Genomic DNA, 17,356 nt, shown 5'->3' on the forward strand with positions numbered 1-17,356 from the left:
GACAAATAAAACAAGTCTGGAGAACTACACCAATGGTTAACAACTTACTGTGAAACGCATCAAAAAATGCAATGTCTTTTTTTGGTTTTGTTTTTATTTTGTTTGTTTGTTTTTTTAAGTTTACTGGGGTGACAATTGTTAGTCAAGTTACATAGATTTCAGGTGTACAACTCTATAATACATTATCTATATCTCACATTGTGTGTTCACCACCCAAAGTCAGTTCGTTCTCTTTCCATCCCCATATATTAGACCCCGCATACCCTCTTCTAGAGGCCCTTCCCCTCTTAAAAAATGCAATGTCTTAATGGATGGAGAGACGGGCAGATAAGGGAGAAGCAAGTAAAGTAAAATGGAATTGTGGAATCTAGGTGGTAGATATTCACTGTAAAATTCTTTGAACTATACTATGCGTTTGAAAGTCTTCATAATAAAATGTTGAATAAAGGGCCAATAGTTTAAATCATCAAGCCTTCTCAATTCCAAATGCACGTTATATTAGAATCCCCAATCCAACCCAAGAAAAATAACATACTACTGGTAGTTTAGAATTTAGATTTTATTCTAATTCTTGTCTTACTAGAATTCATGTTCTAATTCTTTGGGTTGGGTTTTGTTTTACCAAAAGTACAAGACTTTGGGGGTTCAGTCTTTTAATTAATTATCTTTTGTCATCATAATGCTACATGACAAACACAAAAACCTTAGCGGCACACAACAAAAAGCATTAATTTAGGTAAAAAAATGTTTTAATTTACAACTTGGTAAATAGCTATAAATAAGAATTGACATAAACAAAAGCTCTTTGAAATCAATTTTAAGAACGCAAAGTGGGGGGACCGGTCCAGTGGCTCGGGTGGAGGTCGCTGGTTCGATTCCCACATGCTGCCGTGACATGCCGTGAGCTGCCGTGGGCTACCATGTGCTGCCATGAGCGGCTGGTGGCCAGCGTGAGCGGCCGGCAGCCAGGGTGAGTGGCCAACAGCTGGCGAGAGCTGCCGACCGACTGGCTCAGCTGGGGCAGAGCACAAGGCTCATAATACCAGCCCGGGCCAGGGAGCTGTGTCCTACACAACTAGATTGAGAGACAACAGCTTGAACCGGAGTGTGGGGTGGGGAGGCAGAAAAGGGGGTGGGGGGGGAGAATGCAAAGGCGTCCTGAGACCAAAAAGTTTTAGAACTTCTGGTAGATGATCTGCAGTTTAATTAACTTCGATGCAACTCTTTCACTGTCTCACAAAAGGATAATTTTGAAAGATAACTACCCAAAGTCCAGGGAACTAAGTCACAGAACTTCTTTTACTTAGAGTATTATTAGAAGTAATTTCGACCTCACCATGTACATTATAACCACCTCCTGAAGTTTCAATAACAAATGAGTGGTTGCACTGGGGAAGACGTGGAGCTCTCCCAGGGTGCAGGATAGTCCTACACGACATGCCTGAGCAACTCAGGGCCCCAAAGAATACACGGTGGGTCGATTATGTGTTGCTGAAGCCAGATGCGGACAGCACTGTACTGTTCTCTCCACTCCTGGACTTGAAAATCTTCATAATAGTATAGAAAAAAAGGCGATGCTTTCGCTTTGATCTTCTTCTACACTCTTCAGCCTAACACAAGGGTTAAGAGCATTAGCTCCGGGTTGGAATCCCAGCTTAGCTTAGATATAAATTATTTACCTGTGACTCAGTTCTCCCGTCTGTAAGATGAGGTAATTATCTCTTCATGGGATTGTGCTTAGAATTAAACAGGTATAACTGATCACCCAGAGCTCTCAGGAAGGTTATGGGGTTGGTCTACGTAATAAGCTTGGGACCCAGCCTGACCAGAGCAGTCAGGGGTTCAGAAGATCCTCACTGCTGTTCCCTGAGCTTTTATACAAAAGAAATGCAGAAGTCTGACCTCTTTATGAATACATTTTATCAGTTTAGATTTCCAAAACACAGGTAGGCTACAGAAAAGACAGTGAGAAAACTTTATAGTGATAACACTCAAGAGTGACTTTAGTCTTTCCGAGGACTAACCACCGAGGCCCAACAGAGAGTTACAAGAAGTGACTAATAAAAGCAAGTTAACTTGCTTGCCAATTGCTGGACGGAAGAAACTGTTATTCCCTGTGACCACTGGATGGAGAATCCTGTAGATAATGAATGACGTTTGGCACAGGTGATGCTGACGCTGGCTCACTGGTGCCTCTCTGGGCACCACCACACACAGACAAGAGAATGACAGAGGCAATAGCCACATGCTCTGCAATTGTATTAAAAACAAAACAAAACACGAGCAAGGGGTCTGGATAATTATGTCTCGAGGAAAAAGCACTGGTGAAGAAGAGGCCAGCCCTTCAGATTAGGGGAGTACACGGCACAGGAGTACACGGCCTTGCGTCCTCAGCATGACAGTCCCTGGAGCGGATTATATAAAACAAGCTGACCACATCCCAGGTCTGCTATGAGGATTTGCTGTTTTAACACCCTAACATGGTGACGTATACATAAACACGCATGCAGCCATTACCAGGACAGAGATATATCCAGCATCTGACCCAAGTCAGGGATAGCTGACTCTCTATGGTTTTGTCAGAATGGGGCTTTATTTTAAAGTGTTTAAAGTGTTTATTAAGCATCTGTGAGGTACAAAACACTGTGTCTGAGACGGAGACAACAGAGAAGGGAAAACACACAAAACAAGCAGGAGTGGCCCCCTCCTTAGTGCAGCTCGATTCTAGAAGAGACACAAACAAGGGGGGGAACTCAGGCCAGCTGAGTGAAGGACCCACCAGCCTCGAATACTCCAGGGTCTCACGACGACCGTCTGAGGTGGGGTTATCCTGGCCCCCTGCTGACTGCAGACGTGGGGTTCGCTGCCAACCCTAGTCCTACATATCACCTTACTTTCCTGCTGGAAGGTCTGCCACACCTCCACAAAGCCCCCAACTGCACAGCAAGCTGACTGCCCAGCACAAGGTCAGGCACACGAGAACCCAGGAGCTCACAGCTTCGTCTGCAACATGCCCCTGCCACGTTCAGAGCTGCACAGTCCACACTGAGCTACTGCAATCGCAATGAAATAAAAATAAACTTTCAGGGCCATAGTTATATGAGCCACATTTCAAGTGCTCCAAGGGCACGTGTGGCCGCTGGCAACCGAGTTAGTGCAGATGAAGAGCATCCCATTATTGCACAATGTTCTCCAGGAGAGTGCTGCTAGATCTAGAATTCAGGGCTTATTTTAGCGTGGGGCAGGGAGGAGGGTATAACAACCACTTACATTTTTTCCCCCTTAATAAACAGCAGTTGAGATTTTTTACAGCCAAGTTACATTCATGCATTAGAGAATTTAGAAAAATAATACACCTTACTATGACTAGCGTTTATGAAAGATCTGAAAGCATGTAACCAAACATCATTGCAAAATCGCCCCTCTACACACTCGAGTGCGTCTCCCTCCTTGCAACGCTGCGGGGACAGACTCACCTTTGGAGTGTTTTCCTACAGCCCTCTTGGGCAGCGACTCCTCAGTGGAATGTGCTGATGTACGTAGTGCATTCTCCAAACTATTACTGACACTGCTGACGGGGGTCTCAGTTCTCGGAGTGACCTGGAGGAACAGAAACATAATCGTCATATTTTCTTCCGTTTGGGTCATGTGGAATGATTTCCATTGTTATTTAAAAGTCATTTATGTTTACTATAGTTTCAATTTTTTCTATAAAACATGACTAGTGCAATAATAAGCGTTTCCTATGAAACACAAAAAGTTCACCAATCATTACTCACCACTGCAATTTAAAAACAGCTCAGATAACTTTAAGAAAATATGGGAATTTGTCTCGTGTCTATGGTTCACTCGTCTAGATAAAATTATGTCAGCCAAGTTGCCATGAATTATATATATCTATAACTGAGACAGAACCTATAAAATTAATCACAGCAGGACTTAACATTGTCCTACAGACCTTGAATAAATCATGAAATGCTCTAAAATCAATAGTAAAGAATGGAGCACAACTGGATTTAGTAGGGGGTACGTTTTATAAAAGCATATTCTGAAATTGTATTACAATTCCATTTCTAGGAATTCATCACACAAAGTAAACATGTGAAAAACATGTTTTTGTGTGTGTGTGTGGGGGGGAATGCTCGCTGTAGCACGTTTGTGATAGTGAAAAGCTGAAAACATCTTAAATAGCTACCAAATAAAGACCCAAGTAAATAAAGGACAGTGCATCCACAGATGGGCTATGACAGTCATAAAACAACCATGAAAGCTCTTCTACATACAGGAAGATTAAAAACAAGTCACAGAGTATCGTTCTATCATTGCCTCCTGTTCTTTGGCTTAAAATGAATGTGTTTGTGTGTAAATGAATGGAAAGGGGCCGGGAAGGACATGGCAAACTCTTAACTGTAGTGACCTCAGGAGTGGAAAGGAGACTATTGGGTAGGGTGAGAAGAGTGCAATAACTTTTATTTGTTTCCCCGTAATAATAATTTTGTATTTGAAAATTTTACAGCCAAAATATATTTGCTTTGCAGGATTTAAAAGAAAAGAAAAATGACCAATGCTGTAATTTACCAAAGTCACAATTCAATGTCTGTCAAAATTTCAAAGAACAGTAGAGGACAATTAAAATTTTAAAGTTAATCAAAAGAGACAGCAGCTTCCCCAGGTGGAGAAACACTGTTACACAAACAATAAAGGGGAACCATTTGGGGAAAAAGAAGCATGACGTTGAGTCCTGATTCTGAGACAGGCTCTACTTGAGACGCGTGTCCCTCTGAGTTCTCTGGCCGTCATTCTCACCAGTTTACTTCATTACCGGAGCTGATGAAAAGAACCTGTAAGTGCACTGCAAGCACAGACCCCATCGCCCGCATAAAGGTCTGGCCCGGGGGCACTGAGGCCGAGGCAGAGAGAAAGAAAGGATGGAGGCTGCCGCCTCTCCTGCTCGCACGTGCCACATTAAATAGACAGCAACACCTAGTCATTCACAGCGAACTGCACGCAGCAAGACCGCATGCCCTACACACAACAGCTCTCTCTCCTCCCACCTTTGTCAAGTCCACTGGAGCAGGAAGGCTCCCCCGGCTTTGTGGGACAAGTCCCACTGGGCACACACAGCACAGGACTGACAGGTCCTGTACCAAGAGACACCGCCCGTGAAAAGGAACTTATCACAAGTCTCGGTAATCTGGAAGTTAATATAACTCGAGGAAATAACCCTGCCCATCCAGTACTCCTTCAAAAAGTCAAATCTTTCCATAACATTACGAAGACGCTATCAAGACAGTTCAATTTTTAATCACTTATATTGCTAATCGAACTAAATTGGATTATTTCCCTTAGATTTGGTAAAATCTCTTTCATTATCCAAATGGTCAGAGTACTACAGAAATGAACTTCTTTTCCTATTAAATAATAGAACTAATAAGTACAAGCAATTACTCAAAAAGCAAGATTCTTAGTTCCAAGTAAATATTACCACGGGAAACAACTCAGGAGGTTAACATTTGTAACTATACAATACACAAAACCTCAGCAATTTCCATCCCATTTGGCCTGATTCTTAGGAACCCCCATGTTCTCACAGCTACCCTGGAAAGCAATTCTAAGTCCCGGTCCTAAGAAGAAGCTGAGTTGCCCAGACTAGTAACAAACCTCTCCTGCCCCAAGCCGCGCACACACAGCCACTTGCTCAGCCTGAAACATGCCGAACAGCCACAAACAGAAAAGCAGACTCTCAGGCTGCGGGAGGACGGGAGAGGGAGCGAAGGCTGAGTGGAGAATGCACTACGGTCACAATGTGTAGTGCTACGGCCAGGAGAACACAGCTTGAGAGCTGGACTGAAAGGATGGTTCTCAACCGTGGCTGCACGTGGAGCCCGTAAGGCACTGGAAGAACGTATGCCCACGCCAAGTCCCACCACCCCAATTCCATCAAAACTTCCGGAGTGGGGCTGGGATACTGGTTGTGGTTTTCTTTTGTTGTGTGCGTCCGTTCAGCTCCCCAGGTGACTAACTGCAGCCAGGCGGTGAATCGCTGAGGGCGCCAAGTCCAGGGTTTTGACTGCAGCCACCATCTTGTGAATTCTCAGCAAAGCCCAAGAGGAAACCCAGAGGGTACAGGAAGCTCCTTCCGTGGATTAACAGGAAAAGCTGAAGGGTGTAGGTCTAGTCTAGTTGCCATGCTACCAAGAGGAAGGAGGAACCTCTGCGTTACCCTATCAAAACATATGCATTGCTCGACATAAACAAATGAAAACTTTCATACTGTAACTGTTACAATAGAAATATTTGTTTTCCTCAGTATTTTCCCCCAAAGTATTTCTTTTTAGTTTTCCAAATGTTCACTTTTGCCAACCAAGCCTTTATCTTTCCTTTGCTCCTTTGTTTACATTGAAAGCTGCCTTCACTTGCATTTCCCAGAAATGCTGTTTTTCGGGTTATTTTTGGTTAAGTTAATTTGCCCATGTGACCTACGCAGTTCAACTCAGATGCTCTCTGACTCACGCTCACAGCGGAGCTCCAGTCACCAGCTCGGTGTGCACGAGAATGAAGACTTGATCAGTTCCAAATGTCGCCTTCTGCTACCGTGAGGAAGGCACTGAGAAAATGCTCTCCGACAAGAGCCCGGCTCCACCCTGAGGGATGTGTTTCCTTCACTTCCACATCCTTTTCCATGCAAGCTCCTTGCTTTATTTCTAAATGAACACCCAGCATGCTCCCTTGCATGTTGACAGCAGCCTCTTGGATGAGCCGCCAGGGCCTGGCTCGTCGTCTGCCATCTCCCGCTTCTTCCCTCTGCTCAAGCTAGTGCAGCCGCCCAGGGTGGGCTCAGCAGCCGAGTTCTGCTTCGCCTTTTGCCTGGAATGGTCCCTTCACTGCCATCACCAATGTCACCTTCTTAGCAAGGACTCTTTTTTTATTGGGGAATATTGGGACACAGTGTGTTTCTCCACGGCCCATCAGCTCCAAGACATTGTCCTTCAATCTAGTTGTGGAGGGCGCAGCTCAGCTCCAAGTCCAGTCGCCATTTTCAATCTTAATTGCAGGGGCGCAGCCCCCCGTCCCATAGTGGGAATTGAACTGGCCACCTTGGTGTTGAGCTCACGCTCTAACCAACTGAGCCATCCGGCCGCCCATTAGCAAGGACTTCTTGAGGCTCAGTGAAGCAGGACTTTTTGTCTGTTTTGTTCACTGCTGTATCCTCTGCACTTCAAACAGTGCCTGGCACAAAATAGGTACTTAATAAGTATGTGTGAAATGTATGACTGGATTTAATAAATTCAGGATTGACCTAACAACAACAAAAAAAAGCACCTCTATTTCAAAGTAAAATATCTGCAGTCTAAATTACGTACTATGCAATCATCACAGTGTTTCACACAGGACTTGCAAAGCTCTAGCCATGAATGAAATCTGACTCTGCAGCGAGCTACCAGTCACGAGGCACACACTCTATTCTGTGGTTCTGCCAGGGAAGTGCTTGTGGTCTGACTTTGCCACACACCTAGGGAGACAGCACCGGGCTCCCGTCCCACCCCCCAACCTCACAGCGCATGCCTGGCTCAGAGTTAACCCTCTCCCCTCTGCTTCCAAACTTGAATGTGCCAAATGCCTCCAGAGCGTATTGAAGTGATGGTTCTGATTCAGAAGGTCTTGGGGGGGTTGAGGGTGGGCAGGGCTGAGCCCCTGCATTTGTAACCAGCTGCCTGGGGTGCCGCTGTGCAGGGGTACTTCAAGATAAAGGAGCTCTCCATGATCGGAACCTTCCCAGGCCAAACAACCTTCTTTTAGGGGGCATGTAAAAAAGGAATCCAGAGCTGTGTAGACAATTAAATCAGATCAATTCGAAGACTGCACCCAAGGATAAGATGCAAAGATCACAAAGCGTATGGAGCATCAGCCTAGAGGACACCCGTTGGACAGCATGACCCCTGCTGATTCCCTCCCTCAGATATTTACACTTTTCTGTAACGGTTTTCCTTAGTCTATAAACTTAGTCTAAAACTAAGTCTAAAAACTTAGTCTAACGGTTTTCCTTAGTCTAACTCTACACTGGCTGCTTTAAAGCTTTATGTTTAAAACTCACTTTTAATATTCATGGACCAGAACCACAGTTTTTAGAAGAGAGTTTTAATTATTAAAAATCTATTTCATTAAAGACCCCTCAAAGTCATCCGAATGGGACATGCTAGCACGTACTTGGACTGCAGAAGAACCCCAAAACGCTGACTGAAACAGATAAACCGGATGGAGGCCTGGGTTTCCAAAAGCCTCACTTCATGCCATTAACAGGCATTGGAAAACAGCTCAGAAAATGGCAGTGTGCACCAATTCAGGGGTTTTAACTTTCCTTGTGAAGAAAACAAGAACAAAACACAACACTTGGAGCTGTCTGATGAAGCCTAACGACCCTTCCCAGACATATATATTAAATGCATAAAATAAACAGGATTGCAAATAAAGCCAATTGCACTAAAAAGTTATCCAAGTCTGTTATCAAAGACAAACGTGCTTCTTTGACACACTTGGCAAGCGGGTGTCATGTAATCTGAAGTAGTGATGAGCACGAAGGATATCTAAGATGCCTGATCCACTGCAATATGAAAACATCTGATTGTTTTCAACTGGGCAGGCCTCAAAACAAAGAAGTCTCTGGCCAAAACCTTGACAGCCCCGAAGTTGAGAAACGCTACCCTCATTCATTTTCTCTACTGTAAGTCGTAGGACTTTTCAGACAAGAGCAACCTCCTTTCTAACCAGAACCTCCTAAAATCCAGCCCGAATCAGAGAAAGTCTATAGGAGGCCTTCCCTCATCACGTCATCCCCACAACGTAATCCCTCTAAAACAAATGCAGTGCTGAACTCTTAACTGCAAGTGCAAGCAGATTTATTTCCCCTACCACTAAGTTCTTGAAGATGGGCCCCAAAACTTACCCCTTACATACGTAAGTAAGGCCCTCACGTACCTAAAGCCCAGAAGAGGGCAAGGCATGCAGCATGCTCTCAAATGGTCCACATCTAAGTGATGCAGAGGAAGTTTTAAAAAAACAACAACAGTAAAGCAATGGTTAATATCTTGAGAAACCAAAGCTTCAATGTCCTAGCTGTGCTGTAATTAAATGAATCACTGGTCATAAGCAACTGAAGGGGATGCCATAGGCAGCAGGACAGCCCATTTGTTAAGCGATGGTTCTCCGTGGTGAGGCCCTCTGTTAGGATCACTTGGAAACTATGACAAAAAGACAATGGCACGCCTTGCCCTCATGCATGAAGTTAAAAGTTCCAAAATCTACCTTCAGATATACCCCAAAACATTCAAAACAGCACCTATACAAGGTTTCCACTATAGCAGTCTATGGACCAGCAAGAGACTGGAAACAATTAAGTGCCATTAATATGGAACTCGTTAAATAAAATGATACATCTACGCTTGGAATACTAAGCAGGTGTACACAAAAGGCAGAGTGAGAACACTAGATTTTGACACGAAAAGACTGTTAAGATATGCGTGAAGTTTAAAAAGCAAGGTGCACACTGAAAGTCTAAGATACGAACAGTCTGTAAGAAGCCACAGAAAATAAAATAATGAAAAATACTAGTTTTATAACCACTTTTATACAGTTCCATTATCCTTTTATACACATGAAGCCATGTACTTAATCCTTGCAGGAATCGTTACCTCTACTTTAACAATAAGAACGACTGACACTCATCATGAACCTCCCCAAGGTCAGCTGCCCAGGAGGGAGCAGTCCTATAGCTGCAGAGGTTTAGGATGGTGTAGATTAAATCCCAGGAGGAGGGCACAGCCTGGCTGCAGTGGCGACAGCTCTGGTTCCAGCAGCAGCATAGCCCCTGCGGCTGCGTGACTGTGGCAAAGGCTTCAGCTCGCGCAGACTGCAAAGTGGGAATAATGGTACCTACCTCATAGGGTTTTTGTGAGAATTAAATAAAATGCATTTAAAGTGGTTAGTGAGCTGGAAAAACCGTCAGTATTCAGTAACATGTTAGCTGCTATTATTACTATGGTGCTCCCAGTCTCATTGGGATGGCAATTAAATAGGCTCAAGTGCCCTAATGGACACAAGCTCTGCGACAACCCCTGGACTGGACACACACTCATGAGGTCCTGGCAGAGAGTCTCTTCTGGAAGGCTGAATCTCCCTGGGAGCAGGGTCTGTGCTGACTCAACTGTCACTGCCCTGCTGTGGCGCACATACAAAAATGCACTGGGGACACATGCCTGGGGACGAGCTCCAGACAGCCACCAGTTTGCATGTCCCCTTCCCTGCAACCGGGGAGGAGGGGATTGCTACCTTCTCCCCTAAATAGACACTTCACTTAAAAATGGACTCCACCAAGACAAGCGAGCACTTATTCTCAAACTAGCATGAAATAGCTGTTAAGATTATTTATTTGAACTACGCTTAGACATAATGTTACAAGGAGAGCGATCTCACCCCCAACTAGCAAATGCTAATCGGTGCAACTATGTGGACAGCAACTGGGCACATGCAATAAATATTCATGACATCTGTATCTCTGGACACAGTGGTCATGTTGGGAGGACTCTCCCCTAAGAATACAGTCGGTGATACAAAGGTTTGTGCGCAAGGAGCTTCACCTTTGCTTTAAAAGAGCAAAAAATAAATATGAACGACATAAGTATCCAGCAAGATTAATCTTTAAATAAATGTATATCCACATGATTAAATATTATGCAGTCTTTGAAAAATAATTTCAGAAAACATAAGGCATGGGGCATGCTCACACTTAGATCAATGAAACAAGGTAGAATTTTTTTTCTGGGTCATTTATTTGAAAACATTTTAAGTGTAATTGTTATACAATATTATATCAGTTGTATTCCACCTGAAACAATATAATATCAGTTGTTTCAGGTGTACAACACAGTGTTTTGACATTTTTATACCTAATAATCTGATCACCACACTAAGTCTAGTACCCATCTGTCACCGTGCAAACTTCCCACAATATCACTGACTTTACTGCCTTTGACCGTTTTCACCGTCTACCCCAACCACCCCTCTGGTTAACTATCCCTCTGCTCTCTGTTTCTGACTCTATCTTGAAACAACGTAGAATTTACAATATGTCAATTGTGTGTATACACAAACAGGTATTGAAGAAAAGATGATGCACCATAGTAGTATTTATTATCTCTGAGCGATTTTTAAAAAATGTCTTTTTCTGTTTTCCAATTTTCTGCAAGGAACGTCACTATTAGAATTAAAAGCCAAAAAAAAAACAACCAAGAAAAGAATTCAAAGCCAAAAAAAAAAAAAAAACCCAAAAAGTTACAGACATTGAGTCTAAATGTAAGTACCTTCCTACAAGATATAAACAAAAAAATGTCAGACAGGAGCAGCAGCCCCGGAAACGGAACCCGGAACCCGGCCCGGTGCTGACTGCCTGTCCACCATCTCCCTGCGGGGCTGGGTGCTGTGGAGCTGTCGGAGGTGCTGAGCTGCCTCCACCGGGTGGGAGAGACGCTGGCCAGCCAGCCTCGTGGGAGAACAAACAAGACAATGTCAAAGAAAGTGGGGGGTGGGGGCGGGCACATTTCCTGGGGGTCCAGAAACAATAGTGGCACTGAGGCCTAACTGGAGAAGGAGCCAGCCAAGCCCAGCCCTGCAGGAAGGGCCTTGTAGGCACAAGAAGAGCTAGGCAGAAAGACCCTCTTGGCTGAAGCTTCTGAGTGCCAATGGCTCAGCAGGGTCAGGTACCCTCAAGTGCAAAACTGAACTCCAAAGTGACCACAGCCATTTATTGTTCAATCTGTTTTCCAAGTAACCCGTGTCATCCACGAGGGAGAGAATAACATCTGTTACATACTTTTAAGTCAATGGAAAAAAAAATACATAAAATCAAAAAGAAGACTGATTTGTAAGCATTTTACTAAAATAGTAATTACTTGTCTCTAAAAACCAGAACAAGAAAATAGAGCGTTTAATAGTGAAAGCTATTTGCTGACTTAGGCCAACTGAAAGCCAATGCTAACCAAAAACCGTTTTCCACATGAAAACATTCCTTTTAGTATTTCTTACCCTAGAGCTCTACTCATTAAAAAAAGAAGAGAAAAAAAGATTACTACTCAAAAATCTCAGCAAATCTCAGGACTTAACTAGAGAAGCTCCAGCAATGTGACTGTAAAGCAAAGGTCTTCCACAAGCAGCCTGCAGAGTCGTGGAGCTTCTACCTGGAGTGTCCAGCCCTAACTGTGCAAACCTGAGCCGCCTTTAGAAATTCAGATTCCAGGACACCCCACAACAGGCTAATTAAACCAAAACCTGGAAGCGGGGAGCGGGGGGCATGCCCTGGTACAAACAGCTCTGAAGGGATCCGGAATCACTGCTCCGGAAACTGAGTGCAGAACAGCCTGGATTCAAAGCAAGAGGCCTGGGCTGACTAAACTATGCAAACCTATAAAATGGGGTTAAAATAGCAATTTAGTCAACTTCTTAGGGTTGTTACAGGATTAAAGTATCTAGTCCCTGGAAAGTGGCACTTCCAGAGCCTGTCACATAAGCAGGTGCTCAATAAACAGCCACCGTTATCCAGGTCAGTGACACAACTGAGGAGGAGTGGGGGTAGCAAGAGAAACTTTGTCTGAACAGCCACACTACCCCACCTCTCCTTCAGAGTTTTATGTAAACACAATTTCAACAGGCTTAGGGGTATTCTAGAACAGAGCAAATAACAGGCAGCAAATTTAAGGGAGGGGGAGGGGGAGCCTAAAGAAATCAATGGTTGCTGGAGAATGTCAGCAGTAAGGAGCCACAAGTGACAGAAAGGGGACATAAAGAAGCATTTTGAAAAGCAGAGGTTTAAAAGGCACAGCCATGTGGGAACAAACAACCCAACCTTAAACTCTGAAGGCAACACTGTCTGAATATAAAAACAACACAATCAGGAAGACAGTCTCGGCCCCTTCAAGAAAAACTTAAATTATAATATCAAAAATTGTAGTATCAAAAATGGTTAACAGTGAAAACAAGTTCAGCTGCAGAGGCACGGTTACTCCTCCACACACAGTTTCAGAGGGAATTTCACCCCGTGGACATCACCTCCAAAAGGACAGCAGGTGCAGCATTCGTGTAGCTTACTTTTTCCTCCTGGACTTTTGACATTAAACACACATTATTTACAATATTGTTATTGTGCATATTTTGGCCAGAAGTATTTTTAAATTTGGGTGTTTCTTTGAGAAACTGGATCAATGTCTAATCGTAAGTAAACTGTGTTCTAATGACCATATTGGCTTCCCATATAATATTCAATTGCCTGAGATGAACCATTCAGAGCAGTTAGCACATTACAATGGTTGCTTCATGATCCCCATGGGATACTATCCACAATGTAAGTTCAGTTACAGAACTTGCAGGCATCCAGGAGGGTAAGATCAGGCACTGAAATAAGCTAGAAATGAACGGGAAGCATCAAAGGTCTAGAAAGCATCAGTAAAACAGGCCGTTGGGTGTTATTTCTACAGAGTGAGTCTTGACTGGGCAGCTATTATAAACGAGGCAAAGTTGCTCTGAGTCGGAGACCAAGCCTCTTTTACAGCTAGCCATGCACAGAAAGATCAGGCCAGAAAGGGCTCAACTGGAATGAACAGAAAAGATTTTTGGTCAAGAAATTCAAGATTTACCTCCTACAGCAGATATAACCAGACCCTGCATCCAACAGGCAAGTGGTATTTGCTCAAATAAATTCCACTGACTATCAGTAAAACAGAGCCCGAACCTGCCTTTCATACTTCTCCTGTCAAATTCATCCACACACCACCAGGTTCTCCTTTCAGTTATTTAGCAGCTACTAAGGGCCAGAACATTTAAATCACATCTCACTTGCATTCTTCATACGACCCTCTAATTTCAAGGCTCCAAGCCAGGTCATTTTTCTCCTCTGCACAGGACCTTATTCTTTAAAAAAAAAAGAAAAAAAATTTTTTTTATTGGGGAATATTGGAGAACAGTGTGTTTCTCCAGGACCCATCAGCTCCAAGTCAAGTCGTTTTCAATCTAGTTGTGGAGGGTGCAGCTCACTGGCCCATGTGGGAATCGAACCGGCGACCTTGGTGTTATGAGCACTGTGCTCTAACCAACCGAGCCAACAGACTGCCCGGAACCTCATTCTCTATAAAGAAAAATGTCATAGTGTAAAACCCTCCTTCACAGGTCCACTTCCTTCCTAGAACACATGCCCCATATTCACCATAACACTTGGATTATAAAAAGCAGGTATTTCTACTTTCAACAATGGCTGAACAGTCAAACCCCTCTTCATGCAGGTAACCATAAAATCTGGACAAAGTATAAAAAAACAATAAACTGAACACAGCCAAAAAGCAGGCAGAAACGAGAGGGAGGTCTACACTTAGAAAAAGAGATTTGCCCCAGGTAAGTCTCATGTCCGGCAGGCCCAGTCCTCATCAAAAAAAGAATGGCTGAAGCTCAGACAGAACCCCAGTCTTACTGACTTGAAAAACCAGAGATCAGAACTCTGGGAGACCACGGCAGCTGGGAAGTGAGGGGGATGTCCCAGGAAGGGGGGCACCTCTGAAGGGGAACACCCAAGTCTGCATCCCCGTCTCCAGGTGAGTCCTGGACTGGGCATGCGTGGGACAGGTTCCAAGAAGCCAAGCTAAGACCAAACAACTGAACAGAGACTGTAGCTGCTGATCATACACAGGGAAAAGAATTCCAGAGTTTGCGTCCAGCCAAATTGCCCGCTAAACAAACAAAATAACATCAATACTCTTCAGGAGGACAAAACAAAATCCAGAGTTTCTACAATGTCTCATTCACAACATTCAAGAAGCAATCCATAATTACTAGACATGCAAACAAACAAAAACATGACCCCTACAAAGAGAAAAAGGAGATCAAGCACAAGATGAGTCACATACCGAAATCACAGGAAGTAGCAGCAAGTGGCTGTTAGGAGCCTCAAGAACGCAAAGGAAAACATGCTCACGATGTATAAACCGGAAAGATAGCTCAGGAGGAAAACGATTTAAAAATGAAAAGTCAGGAAGCAACCAAGATGTCCTTCAGTAGGTGAATGAATAAACTGTGCACGTCCAGACAATGCAAATATTATTCAGTGACAAAAAGAAATGAGCTGTCAAGCCACGACAAGACATGGAGAAAGCTTAAATATATATTACGAAGTGAAAGGAACCAATGTAAAAGGCTACACGCTGTATGATTCCAATATGTGACATTCTGGGAAAGACAACACTACGGAGACACTAAAAAGATCAGTAGTTGCCAGGGGTTAGGGGCAGGATGAATAAGCAGAGCACAGAGGATTTTAAAGACAGTGAAAATACTCTGTACGATAACCACAATGGTGGATGTATGCCCTAACACATGTGTCCGACCCTAAAAAGTGTACACCACCAAGAGTGAGCCTAATGTAAACTGTGGATTCTGGGTGACTTTCATGTTCAATCTTCCTGTGAACCTAAAACTGCTTTAAAAAAAAAAAAAGGATCTTAATAAAAATTTTTTTAAATGGAAATTCTACAATGAAAAGATGCTTTTTCTGAGCTAAAAAATCCACTGGATGAGGTTAACAGCAGTATGGAGTTAACAGAAGACAGTCAATTTCAAGACAGATCAACAGAAAGTGTCCAATCTGAAAAACAGAGAAAGATTTGAAAAAAAAAATGAACAAAGCTTTTGGGGCCTATAGAATAATATCAAAAGGTTTAACATACCTGCAGCTAGCATCTCAGAAAGAGATACTGAGACAGGAAAAAATACGGAGAAATTATGGCTGAAATTTTCCCAAATTTGATAGAAGACATAAATTTAAAAATCCATTAAGTTCAGAGAACACCAAACAAGATAAATTCAAGGAAACGACACTTGGGACACATTATAGTCAAGCTGCTCCAATATGAAAATATAGAGACAATCTTGAAACCAGCCAGAGAAAAACAGCATGTTGGATACAGCAGAACAGCAAAATGAATGATGGTCAGAAGATATTATCTCAACTTCTTTAAACATCGAAAGAAAAAAAACTGTCAACAAAGACTCCTACATCCAGTGAAAAGACCCTTTAACAATATAAGCAAAGCAAAACATTTTTGGATAAAAGAAAACTAAGAGAATTTCTTGCCAGCAGACCCACATTCTAAAAAAATATTGAAGAAAAGTTTTCCAGACTTAAGGTGTATAGTAACAAACTGGGTCTTCGGTAAGGAATGGAAAGTATAATATCAGAAATGGTAAATATGTGGGTAAATGTAAAAGACTATATATTTTCTTCTTAATTTTTAAAAACGCATTCAAACAAAAAATGATATATCCTGGGGTGTATAGCACATGCAGAAGTGACACAACATGGTAACCATAGCATGAAGGACAGACAAGGTAAACAGTTCCAATACAATTGCAAGATTCTTACATTTTAGGTGAAGCAGTACAGTATTAACTCCATCGAGAGAGACTGAAAAATTAAGAATATACACTGTAATCCCAAGACCACTAAAAATAATGCAACAAGGCAAGTCGATAGCTAAGATGGAATGCTATGATGCCACTTAAACGAAGCTCTAGAATATGCAAAACTCATCAACAGTGGAAAAAAACTAGAACAGGAAAAAAAAAGAAAAGAAAAAAGGCAGGGGTGGGTGGGGTGTTGGAGGGGGGTTTGGAGGTGGTGAAGGTGGGAATTGACCAAAAAATGGCATGAGGCTGTTTCTGGGGTAATAGTAATGTTCTGTATCTTGACAGGGGTTTCGTTACACAGTTTCTGCATTTATCAAAACTCAAATAATACACTTAAAATATGTGCATCTCATAAAAATCTAAGTTTTACCTTCAAATTAAAAATATATATGTATATCCTAACGTTGTGCTGAAGATAATCAACTGAAGGTTACTGAATGAATAAAAATAAATTTGGGGGGTGGACGCGGATGGGTGGGGAGGGGAATTATAGAGACAGTAGATTCCAAACAAGAAAATCGGCAGCAGGCCCAGTGGAGTCTGGGCACTGGCCGTTCAAACAAAAGCTATGAATGACGTCATACTTCCTACTTCCACAAGTTACACAGAATTTAAGCCTCCCTTTTTCTTCTCATTTCACTGTCTTCAGGTTTTTCCTCTCACTCTTGATGATGTAGGAAAAAAAAATTTTAACATAATTTTGGCTTCACATAATAAAAATAGCCACTTACAAATGTCACCTTTGGCAAATTACTTATACTTAACCTTTCTATCTCTGTTTTGTCACTGCTAAAATGGGGACAAAAATAGAACCTAACTCACTGAGTTGTTATGAGGATTAAATAAATACACTGGAAGC

The 17,356-nt window shown here is 42.8% G+C and overlaps 1 protein-coding gene across 1 annotated transcript in view; it reads right to left on the reverse strand.

Annotated features, from left to right (window-relative positions):
* ZCCHC14 (zinc finger CCHC-type containing 14) overlaps positions 1 to 17,356 on the reverse strand; it is a gene marked incomplete at its 5' end in the record, with an annotated part of 59,287 nt that overhangs the window by 31,130 nt on the left and 10,801 nt on the right. Inside the window, one exon of the mRNA XM_081032944.1 lies at positions 3,477 to 3,600. Within this exon, the coding sequence (XP_080889070.1) occupies positions 3,477 to 3,600 (124 nt within the window). The remainder of the gene's footprint in view (positions 1 to 3,476; positions 3,601 to 17,356) is intronic.

The sequence above is a fragment of the Rhinolophus hipposideros genome (genome assembly GCF_964194185.1).
Source record: "Rhinolophus hipposideros genome assembly, chromosome: 21".
NCBI lineage: Eukaryota > Metazoa > Chordata > Mammalia > Chiroptera > Rhinolophidae > Rhinolophus > Rhinolophus hipposideros.